We start from the raw sequence: 12672 nt of genomic DNA, 5'->3' as shown, positions 1-12672 counted from the left end.
CTTAAGCCAGCAGGTGGTCATACCCCAAGGGGTCCCAGACTGCGAGAGGGCACAGGCCAGGCTGAGGGACCCTCCAGAGTGCACAAATTTTTGTGCACCGGGCCTCTAGTCTATACCAATAAAAGGCTAATGTGCTAATTAGACTGGACATCTTCCAGATATTCTTCTAGATGTTCTTTCAGACAAAGCCACAGTGGCTGCGAGGACCAGTCCAGCACCGTGGCCCCTTTTGCAGAGGCCGCGGGAGAAGGTGCTGCAGGAGAAGGCAGAAGGGAGAAGGCCGGTGCCTCAGGAGAAGGGAGAAGGTGGCAGTTAGGCAGTTAGGGTGATCAGGCCAGGAGGGGAGAGCAGATAGGCAGTTAGGGGGATCAGGCTGGCAGGGGAGAGCAATAGGGTGATATGGCTAGGAGGGGAGAGCAGGTAGTTAGGGGGATCAGCCAGGAGGGGAGAGCAGTTAGTCAATTGGGGCGATCAGGCCAGGAGGGAAGAGCAGTTAGGCAGTTAGGGGGATCAGACCAGCAGGGGAGAACAGTTAGGAGGATGAGGCTGGCAGGGGAGAGAAGTTAGAGGCATCAGGCAGGCAGGCAGGTGAGCAGTTAAGAGCCAGTGGTTCTGGATTGTGAGAGGGATCCCGAATTGGAGAGGGTGCAGGCCAGGCTGAGGGACCCCCACCGCCCCCCCATGCACACATTTTGTGCACCAGGCCTCTAGTTGATAATAATAATAATGCCTATCCTGAAAATTTCTGTGAATATTAAGTGCATTAAACCTGGAAAATGCTAAGAAACAAGTCTGGCACATAGTGCTCACTAAAGTTAGTGTTTGGTCACTTAAGAAATTCCCCATTTTGGGACATTTTGTTTTCTTTTTCCCTACCATTATTGTTGTTGTTGTTGTTGTTATTTGCTATTACAAACCACATTGGCATAAACTTTTTTCCCTAGCCATATCTCTGAGCATCCTTAAAACTTTTAGAAGTACAATTGCTGGACAAAAGGGGTTTAAGGTTCTGCCACAGATTTTCAAATTCCTCCTTCCCAACCCCTACATCCTGGGTCCACTTCTTATACCCTCCACTCTTGGCAAAGGGCTCAGATTAGGGGGCCCCGACACCCAGGCTTTGCCCCTCCTTCTAACTGATGGGCATTATAACGCTGAAGATTCCTTACCCGGGCGAAACCAACTTCCCCGCGGGCCAGCGACACGGAGTGGCTGTAGGCGTTCACGGTGACGAAACCCACATAGGAGACCCTGCGGCTGCCACGGTGCTCGTTCTTGGCCTCCACGCTGAAGGCTGGCAGTGCCTCGTCCTCGCTGTTCAGCTCCACCATCATGTACGAGCACGTGCCCATCATGTCGTAGCGACGGCCGTCGAAGGTGGTGTAATGGGGGTCACCCTGGGCTCGGCAGACGGCCACAGGGCCTGGCATGCACTTGGCGTGCCCATCCACCACCTGGCAGGTCTGCGAGGGAGGGCACTGCACACCTTCGCAGGAGGGCTTCTCCACAGACAATCGGGCTGGGGTGGGAGGAGACGTGGTGAGGGAGAAGTTAGGAAATGTGCACATGGGTGGGAATCCTGGAGCAATCCTGCTGCAGGGAGTTTGGGCAATGTGCTCACAACTACCCATTTTAGAAGTGGGGAAACTGAGGTCTGGAATCTCACAGGGAGAGAGCTGCTCAGGCCCAACCCAAGCTCAGGTTCCCTGATTCCCCAGTTTAACACAGCTCAGCCCAGAAGGACTGGAAGGTAGTGGAAAAGGACCGGCAGGAACAATCATGGCCTACCTAACTTGTTAACTTTCTCCTCTCCCCTACCTTCTCACTCAGGGCAAAATGCTAAGGCAGAAGATGGAAGACAGAAACTGTTCAACAGAAAGGAAATGACAGTGAAGTCAGGCAGCCCAGGTTAGAATCCCGGCTCCACCAATTAGCTGTGTGACACTGGACAAGGAATGTTCAACTCTCTGTGCCTCACTTTCCTCACTGGCGACATTGATGACAATGATACCTTCTTCACAGGGATTTTTGGGGAGGGGCTGCTGCCAGGTTTAAATAAGCTCAAACTAAGTAGGGCTGGGAACTGCCCCGGGTGTTATAATTGATCACCTACCTCCTCGCCATTCTACTATTGAAGCCCAAAGTGGCCCTTTGAAATTGAATGGTTTTATGCCATGGAGGGGTGGAGGGAGGGACATTTTTGCCAGTATTGGGAACCCTAGTGTCTAGGTCCCAGCTTAAGGGTTAGGGGGTCCACATAAGGAGAAACAGTTTCTTCTCCTCCACTTCCTAGTCTTCAGAAGCTCTTGCCTTCTGTCTACTCATAATCGCAGCTTACCCTTCCGTAGCCCTACTCACTTGCCAGGTACCCCCAAAGTGCTTTACAAATGTTTACTCATTACACCTGTGGAGGGGGTGCTGTTATTATCCCCATTTTACAGAAATGGAACCTGAGGCCCCCAGAGGTGAAGTTACATGCCCCAGGTCACACAAGCAGAGGTGGTATTTGAACCCCAGAAGCCTGGCTCTCCCATCTGTGCCATCAAGCGCTGCCCTGCCTGGAAGCAGCTTCTCAGTGTGCTGAGCCTGAGGCTGCATAGAGGGCCAGGTCCTAGAGATGAACTACGTTAATGCGCGAGGCACTTGGTATATTGAGAGAGAAATACCCTGGCATGGGAGGCATCATTATTATTATACATTTAGGCCTCCTGAGTTTGGGCATAAACATTCCAAAGCAGGTGTGGGAAAGTAACAGTTAGCAACTGGTATAGTTGTGCATCAGTTGCTAACATGTAAAAATATTTATAAACAAGTTGGTAAAAAGCTGCTAACCCGTCCCTGTCCCCCCCTCCCCAAATATTCCTCTCTCTCACACATTGGCTCTCCCCTAAGACTCCTTCTCCAACTTCTCCCCAAAAGCAACAGACCAAGGGCTAATGCCAGATACCATGGGGCTTCTAAGCCCCTGCTTCATGCGCTGGTATCTCTTCTGACTGGTTGGGACCCTGGACCACACCTGTTGCTAAACATTTAGAGTAGAGAATTGCTTGGCACGGGGGTGTAGAGAGGGGCTGGGAAGCCTTAAGGAAAGGAAGGATGACAGAGAGGATGGAGGTGTGTGTGTGTGTGGCAGGGGGAATAGCCCAGCTGAGCCGGGAAGCCACAGGAGAGCAGGTGGGTAAGAAAAGGGGAAAGGCGAGAGAGACCACAAAGGGGACACCTGGTGGGCAGGGTGTCGTTTCCCATCACTCACTCTGGCCGCAGGCAGCTGCTGTCCCGTAGCCTCCAGATTGGGTCAGCCAAAAGGTGAGCAGCCCGAAGCTGGTATTGGCCATGGCCATCTGGATGATGTTAGTACTGTTGAGGTCCACTTCGGCATACGAGAACTCACTGCCTGGAACAGTTACCCAGGTGAGCCTGGTCCCCAGCCCGTGTCCATCAACGGTCAGCTTGTCAGCAGCCTTCGTCTGTGCCACGACTATGGCCACACCCGTAGAGCCTGGGAAGTTATTGACCACATAGGCAGGACAGTAGGCTTCCACATCTGGGATCAGGACCAAGTAGGGGTCATAGGTCACTTTGCCCCTTGTGCCACCCGTGCCAAACAACAGGACTTGGATGCCCACATCTGCAGATAGGAAGAGTGGCCAGGATGGCCGGACCTCAAACTCAATCACGTCACCCTCCTGGAGTCCCCTGGAGCCGATGATGTTCCCGTGGTTGTAGGTCAGCTTCGTGGGCTGGCTGGCCATGGCATAGACCACATCGAAGCGGGTCTGGGAGGACAGAGGGGGCACCACATAGTGGGTGCCCCAGGCAGACGTGGGTAACAGCTGCTCCACCACATGGTTGCAGCTTGTGTGTTTCTGGGCACAGCTGTGGCCGGAGAGGACAACCACAGGGCTACTGGCTGTGACCTTTGACCCTGAGAGATCAGACGTGCTCTGTACCTGGGCCACTTGGTAGGGCTGGAGAGTCACAGTTAGGACACTGCCCCCTGGGTAGAAGTTGCCCTGGAATGTCACTGCCGCCTTCAGCTGCACACTGATCGAGGCACCCTTCGCACCAGCCACCACAGCAAACTCCTTGACATTCTTAACCGAGGCACTAGGGGGTGTGAACACTAAGTACTTTGTTCCCAGGGTGCTGACAGGCCGCAGCAGTGTCAGATCCTCTGTGTTGGGCTTAGTGTTTATGGCCTGCACAGAGATGTTGCGATCAGAGCGGACCAATACCGCGTGCTGGAAGATATTGCTGCCGATCATCTCAGCCTTGGTGCCGATGTTGACCATGACCGACTGCCCAGGCTTCACTGGTACATTCTGCGAGGTGCCATCTGCCTGGCTGAGGACGGTAACTGAAGCAGGGCTGTCCGACAGACTGGTGATGAGGAGGTAGAGCTTGCCCTTGACATACCCGGGCTGGTAGTTCTGCAGGAAGGCTGTGAGGAATTCCTCCCCTTCAGCATTGCTGGGGTCCACTGAGGCCTCCTGGGTCAACCCTGGGGTGAGAAAACGCACTCATGGCTCTATCCATCAGAGAAGTAACCCCTTGCCCTGTGCCTGGATAACCTGTCAAATATTAACTTGGGCTTTTCTCCCTCTTTTCTCTTTCCTTTCTCCTTTTTCTTGCAGCATTTACCTACCAGCCTGTCCGACTTTGTCTTCCAAAACCCTGAATGCTTTGGACAGAGAACTCAAATTCAAGTGTGAAGCAAGTAATGTAAATATGGGAAACAGTTTGGGTGGCAATTGTGCAAATGGAGCATTCAGACACATCAAAAGTGGGGTGTTGCTACTAGCTTTAGCTGTTGTTATTTTGACAGCTTATCGACTCTTTTTTCCTTTTTTATGCCAGATTTTACCTTTTTTTTTTTGTGAGAAACTTGCTGTCTGAATTTCCATGTGAAATCTCCAACCCAAAATTGTTTTAAGCTCTATGGGGCTGGATTCAGTTGCCAGTTTGTGATAATAGAACTGGAGGTGGGGGTGGGGAGTGTCAAGTGGGTAAAGGGAAGAAAGGAGTTATGGAATGTGAGCAAAATGTCTCCAAGAAATAGAGAGCAGTTTGGACTTTTCAACACCCCCAAATGGAAAGAGATGCTCCAGAAGAGAGAGGAAGGGGGAAAGGGAAGAGTAGAGAGAGAGAAGGAGAGAGGAGAAGAGAGGAGAGGGGAGGGAAGGGGAGGGTTGGGGAGGGGAGGGAGAGAAAGAAGAGTCTATGGGGTCTTGGAGAGAGTGTGGGAGTTATAGAAGAAGTGCCTGGTGAACAAGGGGGACCTTGAAGGGTATCCTAGTGTCCATGGGGCCAAGGAATCAGGTGTCCCATCCTTCTCCCAGTCCTTCGGTTTACTTAAGACTCCAGTCCTGGACATGACCCTGGAGAACTGGGCACCAAGTCCACCAAGAATGACTTTAGTGAAATTCTCCATTAACTCAGCAGAATGATTGTTAGGGTCTAAACTTTGCTTGAGTTGCAGAAAATCAAGGGAGTGGTTGTTCTTGCATCTTGAATTGGGGACTAAGGTGTTCACCTCAATTCTGCCACACTTCTCTGCAGAGCCCAAGGGCCCTCTCTCCCATTGCAGCTAGCATAGGTGACGCTGGGAGATGGGTTTGTGGAGGGGACACAAATGGAGGGTGCTGACCAGGCAGGCAGAGTCAGGAACAAGAACAGGGATGGGATCTCGGCCTTACTTACCCCACAGAAGGGTTGCTCCAGCCCAGAGTGTCCACCAGCTCCACAGGAAGCCCATGTCTGCAGTGGGGAAATAGAGGGGGGTCATAGGAAGCTGATCTGCCCCTCCTGACAGAGACCATCTCAGAAACAATAGAAGGGCCCAGTCCCAGGACAATGGCCACCTGGACAGCAGGAAGGCTTGAATGGGCTGGATCCAAGGGTCAGTGTGTATAGGGTAGCTGGATGTCCATGGGGTCTGGGGGTGGGGTGGGGAGGGCAGGACAGGGGCAAGGATAGGGAGTTGGATGGCCATTGGGTCTGGGGATGGGGTGGGGAAGCCTGGAGTCAGGAGCAAGAGTAGGAGACCTGATGTCCTATTTCCAAAGGAGACCCAGCCTCTCTTACCTGCAGGTCCCTGGAGCTTCAGGGTTAGCCCCTGGGCTGGTTTATATAATGGAGTTTCTGGGCTCCTCAGGCCACACCTTGGGCCACCTGCCAGGCAGATGGTTCCAACTTCCGGGAGGAGGCTCCTGGTCCCAGAGCCAGGTGGAATGGGGATCCTGAAGGCCTGTGGAGGGTGGAGGGCAAGCCTGGATGCCTGGGGCCTGAGGATATAACAGCTGGTGGCTGTGCCCTGAGAGCCTGCTAGGAGATTCAGTCCTGGAAGGGTGGTGGTCCTGAGAGAAACAGCTGGGGAGCAGGGTGCTCAGACCCTAGGTCCCCGGGGGGTTGAGATCTGGGTGGAAGATGGTATTTGATCTTGTTTGCTGACCAGACGCTGCCTGCAGATTTTTCCTTTGGCTTCTGCCAGGTATAACAGCAAAGGACCTGCATCCGGGTTCTGGCTGCTCCCTACTTCCTATTAGCTGATCCCTGGTCCCCAGCCACCCACATGCTGTTTCCAGGCACCACTACGGGAGTGTGCGTGATGGGGAGGTATCTGAACACCTTACTCAGGCCTGTGCAGGGAGACACAATACCTCCACCCCCAGTCCAAGAGCCTCCTATGAAATGGGAACTTCAAAACTAGCCTCACTGGGATTATTTATCTCTCAGAGGGAGCTCTGCAAACTCTCAAAGACTGTGGATGGGTGGCAGGCATCTCTGTGTGGCAACTGGGGGCTGGAGTTGTGTGCAAAGAGAGACAGAGGCCTCTGTTTCCTGGTTCCACACAGACAACAGGTTCCACTTCCTGGAGAATTCTTTGTTTTCTGGCCCTGAAAAGGGGCTGATTGGACAGATTGTGAGCACCTCCATCGCTCCAGAACCTGCCTGGGATGGGAGATGGGTCTAGGTCACACACAGGGAGAAGAGACCCTGAAAGGTGGTGTGGGCTTTCTCAGATGCAGTCTGTTCCTCCCCGGGCCGGGCCTGACCCATGCCCTGCTCCCATCCTCCTGACCGAGGACTCATTGTTTGCTGGGGAGTCTCCCCTGGAAACAACAGCTGCAAAGCCTGGGTGTTCTCCCACACAACACCCAGCAGCTGCTGCCCCTAGGACTCCTCCTCTCTTATCACCAAGACCTGGGCTTCTGTGCAGCCAGGGTGGGTGGGGCTCTGACACCCCCCACCCAGGGCAGGTTCCCAGAGAGAGAGATAAAGGCTCAGAGTCAACCAGGGACCCAAAGTCAACCAGGAAAATGAAGTGAGTAAACAGGAGACTGGAGAAAAGCCAGAGCTATCAAGAAGGGCGGGGGACCTACAAGGGGTGAGAGCTTTGGGGAGAGGGGTGCCTGGGTCCCTGAAGAGTCTGGGGGTGGGTAGAGGGGTCATCTGAGTTGCCAAGGGAAAAAGGGAAGGGGCTTCTGGGATTCCTAAGGAGGAAGCAGCTATTGCAAGCCAAGATGTCAAAATCTTCTGTGTCAGATACCCCTCTTATAGTCTGAGACACTCAGAGAAATGAGGTGGGGAGGGAGACAGACAATTAGGGAAAGTCTCAGGGGTGATTTAACCCGTCCTCCCAATCTCCTCCAAGCTTGACTCCAGAAAGAACCTTCCCCCTTCAAAAGCTGCCATTGCTCTCTGCAGCCAGAGTCCCCAGAAATGGGGTGGGGGTGGGAAATCTTTTATATTTTGGATTTGAAACCCCTGAGACCTTTCTGGTCTTTTCAGGGTGTGTGTGTGTGTGTGTGTGTGTGTGTGTATGTGAGTGTATAGTGTGCTGGACCCTGTGCCTTACTCCATGTTATATCTGCTCTCAGAAATCCCACTGATGGGTAACGCTAACCTGTGGGGACACTTTCTTATGGTCAGAGAAACCACCTCTATCCCACCCTGGCAGCCCTGGCTGCCCAAGCAAGGGTGGCAGGGTGTACATCTGAGCCTCTGACCTCTCCCTGCAGGTGGGATCTGCAGGGGGCAGATCTGCACTGGTCACACCACCTCAGACTCCGGGACCCCCTGGCTCATCTGGGCTGTAGCAGTCAAGCGGAAAGAAGTTAACTAGAAGAGGACGCTCTGCCGGGAGAAGGCGTGAGCCTGCACACAGGCCGCGTCAGAACAAAGTCTTGCACACGAGATTTGTTGTTCCGAGGCAGAACTTTCCTTGACGTGATGAATAGTCCATGAGGGCATAGAAAGTTCAGGGGAGGGTGCACTGCTGCAGGTGGAAAGAGCCTTTGTATAACATAGGAAATTAATAGTGTCATGTAGAACTTGGCTTTGATGATTTCGTAAAGCATGCCTGTTATCATTGTTACTCACTGTGCTCCATTGTTATTTGCTGTGCTCACCCCCAATAAAAGCCAGAAGGGATCAGAGGACCTTTGCTACACGCCTGAGCGAGCGGTAGCCCTCTCTCTACTTCATCCCACACGCCAAGCTTGCCTCAGTGTCTCAGATCACTCAGAACATCAACAAATGGCGCCTGAACAGGTCAGGGACCCGAAGGTAAGAAATTGGGAACGGGTAGGACCGAAAGGGTTTTGCCAGCGCAGAGTACGCGGAACTTTCGGCAATAGAGCCAGAGTCATGGGGAATAGCCCCTCGATACAGAGTCAATATATAGCTGTCTTGAGATCATTGTTAAAGAGCTCAGGGGTAAAAGTGAAGAATGAGGCTTTTAAAAAATTGTTTGAGGCAATTCAGCAGCACTGTTGTTGGTTTAACCCAGAAGGAAAACAGCAGTTAAATCTTAAGTTGTGGAAACAAGTTGGAAAGTCATTAAGGAGGGCTCATCAACAGGGAAATGCTATAGAGGCTGATGTATGGGCTGTTTTTAATTTAGTAACGTTAGCTTTACAGCCTTTTCAGTCTGATTCTGAAGATTATGAAGAAATTCCTATGAAGTCACAACAAAATCCACCTGGATGTAATTTTGACCAGTTAACAGGAACTGGGACACATAGTAGCTTACAGCAACAGGTGCTGTTAGAGGATGCTGTTATGCACAGATTAAAGCTTGTTGCTTAAAGGCTTGGTCAAAATGGAGGAGGCCGGCATCCCGGCCCAATCATTTTCTAAAGTTATACAAATAATACTAATATAATAATAATTATAATAATCATCTTATTAAAATCTTATATAAATAATTAATAATTAATAATAATAATGCTAATCTTCTTACTGCTGCATTAAAAACTGCAATTCCCATTCTGTTAAATGCTATGAATGTGGGAAATGGGACATATGAAAAAGGGATTGTCTGAAGGAAAGGGTCCCACAAGGGAAAGCTAAACATCATCCCGGAGTTATTAAGGCAGATTATAAAGGAGAAATATTAGTTATGATGTCTGCTTCTGGTATTATAAATATAAAGGCTGGAGAAAAAGTGGCACAGTTATTATTACTTACCTATAAACAAATAGGGCATACAGCACCGGTTAAGTGAACTGGGGAATTTAGTAGCACAGGAAGAAAGGTTTTTTAGCATACAGTCTTCGGAGGCCAAAGACCTCAATTTTTACAGTTTGTTCCCGGAGGGAATAAAAATTATCAGCCTACTGGATTCTGGGGCTGATGTAACTATAATTTTTACTTTGCACTGGCCTCAATCTTGGCTGGTGCACAAGGTGAATACAACCTTTACAGGTTGTAAACCTCACTGAAATTTTACAAAGCTCTAATGTACTTGAATGTCAAGGGCCTGAAGGACAAAAAGGCAGAATACAGCCATATGTCACCCCCATTGCACTATCTTTGTGGGGAAGAGATCTTTTACAACAATAGAGGGCTACAATTACTATACCTTCTTCACAGAAAGATTTGTCAAGCTGGTGCTAGCACCAGTGTTCAGGACCAAAATTTACAGAGGGGGCCACTTCACAGCACTTCGCCCTGCCATTAAAATGGAAAACAACTAAACCAGTACGGGTAGAGCAGCAGCCCCTAACGAGAGAGAAGTTAGAAACGCTCCAAATTATTATTAAAGAACAGATACAATTAGAGCATATTGAAACTAGCTCTAGTCCATAGAATTCCCCTGTCTTTGTTATAAAGAAAAAATCAGGTAAATGGAGAATGTTAACTGATTTAAGACGGATTAATGAGATTACTGAACCTATGGGACCTTTACAACCTGGAATTCCAAATTCAGCATTAAAGCCTTTGCTGTAAGAGGCAAGCCCCGAGCCATTCAAACTAACAATGGCTCAGCATATTTATCAGGTAAGTGTCAACATTTCTTTCAATAGTTTGATATTAAACATGTTACAGGAATTCCTGGGAACAGTACAGGTCAAGCAATCATTGAACGGCAGAACCGCACCCTTAAGGAAATACTGCAAAAACCAAAAAGGGGGAGAAGAGCTGGTATCAGGCCAGACGCCCCGACGAAGATTATTAAGAGCTCTATTTACTATAAATTTTTTAAATTTGAATACAGATGCAGTATCAGCTGCTAAGATACATTGGGGACATAAAAGAGGTCCCGGTAGAACAACCTATCATGTATCAAGATGTCACTACTAATCAATGGTGCCCGACTACCATTAAGGTGGGGTCGAGGCTATGCTTATGTTTCCACAGGAACCAAGAAGTTCTGGAGTCCTGATAAAAGAATCAAATTGAGGCATGGCGAGCAAGAGGAAGTGTGATGAAGCGGGACTGGAAGACCGGTTTGCGCAGCTAACCATCCAGGGAGGACAAACAATTCGCACGCCGTTGCCTCACACCTGAAACCCCCCTCCACCTACACGGGGACAGGTGAAGCGCCTATGCCAGGAAGGGGAGCGTCTTGTGACTGCCCATGGAAGGCCCTGTAACTAATGACTCTAATTGGATGTCTGGACTTTTTAAAGATCGTGGGCCTTTGAAACCAGATGCCGGAATGCCTGTGTGCCTGGGACTGGGTGGTCATTGTTTGCAATCGTGTTTTAAAGCCTGGTTGAGTGTGGCTGAAAACACCACTAATTCTTGAAAGGACCAGTTCAATGGACTCAAACTACTGGGGAAATATCTTGTTTTAATTGTACTTTGTTAACCTGTGTAAATAACTCTGTACCTTTTAATCACAGTAGAGAGAGCTTGTATCTACCGCGAGCCAGAACAGCAGTATGGTTACCTGTGCAGATGGATCGACGATGGCAGAAAAGTTCTCTAGCTGGAGCTCTCCAAGCCATTGTAGAAGGAATATTGAAGAGGTTAAAAAGATTTATTAGCATGCTAATCGCTGTAATTCTTGGGTTAATGGCTATAACAGCAACTGCTACAGCGGCTAGGGTAGCATTACAGCGATCAGTCCAAACTGCTACTTTTATTCAAGACTGGCATAAAGATTCAGAACAGTTATAGAGTTCTCAACGGCATATTGATAGTAAAGTCAATGAACAAATAGCCGATCTTGAACAATCATAGCTTTATTAGGGGACCAAATTGTTAGCCTGCAAAGGCGATTACAGTTAAAGTGTGATTGGAACCATACTAGTTTATGTGTCACCCCGGTACCATATAATGAAATAGCTTTGCTATCTTCTCTATCATGATTCAAACCTGCACCAAAACTAAAAAGGGAGGAAATGTAGCAGTCAAGCGGAAAGAAGTTAACTAGAAGAGGACGCTCTGCCGGGAGAAGGCGTGAGCCTGCACACAGGCCGCGTCAGAACAAAGTCTTGCACACGAGACTTGTTGTTCCGGGCAGAACTTTCCTTGACGTGATGAATAGTCCATGAGGGCATAGAAAGTTCAGGGGAGGGTGCACTGCTGCAGGTGGAAAGAGCCTTTGTATAACATAGGAAATTAATAGTGTCATGTAGAACTTGGCTTTGATGATTTCGTAAAGCATGCCTGTTATCATTGTTACTCACTGTGCTCCGTTGTTATTTGCTGTGCTCACCCCCAATAAAAGCCAGAAGGGATCAGAGGGTCTTTGCTACACGCCTGAGCGAGCGGTAGCCCGCTCTCTACTTCATCCTACACGCCAAGCTTGCCTCAGTGTCTCAGATCACTCAGAACATCAACATGGGCTGTATCGCCCCAGGGCACCGCTGCAGGGAATTTACTCTCTGCAGCTAAATTCAGATTTGCCAGCAATTTCTAACTTCCTTCTTTCATGCTCTGGATTCCACAAGGGGGTCTCTCTGCTCCTTTGGGGGAACTCCTCTCTCTCGCCGAAGCTGCCACTAACCCGGCTAAGGCGCAACCGCGATCTTGTTCCCCTTCTGCTCAAGAACATCGCAGGCGTCCCTGTCCCCGTGAGTGCCAATCCACACTGTTGGCAGGAGGATCCCAAGTCCTGGGGCTCCATTTCCTGCTCGGCCCACCTCGCCATCGCTGGGCAGTTCCTTCTCTTGTGCACCTTCCCCACAACCTACCTGCTGACTCCTTATCTGAAATCCAAACATCATCACTTTCTGCGTGAGTCATTTGCCAAACTGAGGCTAATCTCTTTAATTCCTCTTATATGACACTGGCTATCTGCTCCTGTACTAAATGGCAATCCCCTTGTTTTGTTTTAGCTGCTTGGAACTGAGAGTGCCTCTACGTCTACGTTCTGTTCTATACCTCCCCACCAACCTCTCTCCCACCCACCACAGCCTGACCTCCATGTGCATTAAA

General features: G+C 49.9%; 1 protein-coding gene and 1 long non-coding RNA gene across 2 annotated transcripts in view; one reads left to right on the top strand and one right to left on the bottom strand.

Annotated features, from left to right (window-relative positions):
* Nucleotides 1–5755, bottom strand: part of FCGBP (Fc fragment of IgG binding protein) — a 43488-nt gene extending 37733 nt beyond the window's left edge. Inside the window, exons 1-3 of the mRNA XM_015563859.1 lie at nucleotides 5701–5755; nucleotides 3254–4501; nucleotides 1170–1519 (exon numbers count right to left, since the gene is read on the bottom strand). Coding sequence (XP_015419345.1) covers nucleotides 1170–1519; nucleotides 3254–4501; nucleotides 5701–5755 — 1653 coding nt within the window. The remainder of the gene's footprint in view (nucleotides 1–1169; nucleotides 1520–3253; nucleotides 4502–5700) is intronic.
* A 2336-nt stretch (nucleotides 5756–8091) lies between these two features.
* Nucleotides 8092–11252, top strand: LOC102773632. The gene is made up of 2 exons (XR_435669.2): nucleotides 8092–8568; nucleotides 10645–11252. It is a non-coding gene; the product is annotated as an uncharacterized LOC102773632 (long non-coding RNA).
* Nucleotides 11253–12672: the final 1420 nt, after the last annotated feature.

This window comes from Myotis davidii, unplaced genomic scaffold, assembly GCF_000327345.1.
Source record: "Myotis davidii unplaced genomic scaffold, ASM32734v1 scaffold178, whole genome shotgun sequence".
NCBI classification, from domain to species: Eukaryota; Metazoa; Chordata; class Mammalia; order Chiroptera; family Vespertilionidae; genus Myotis; species Myotis davidii.
Note: the sequence above shows the minus strand (reverse complement) of the source record. Positions and strands in the feature narration are given on the sequence as shown.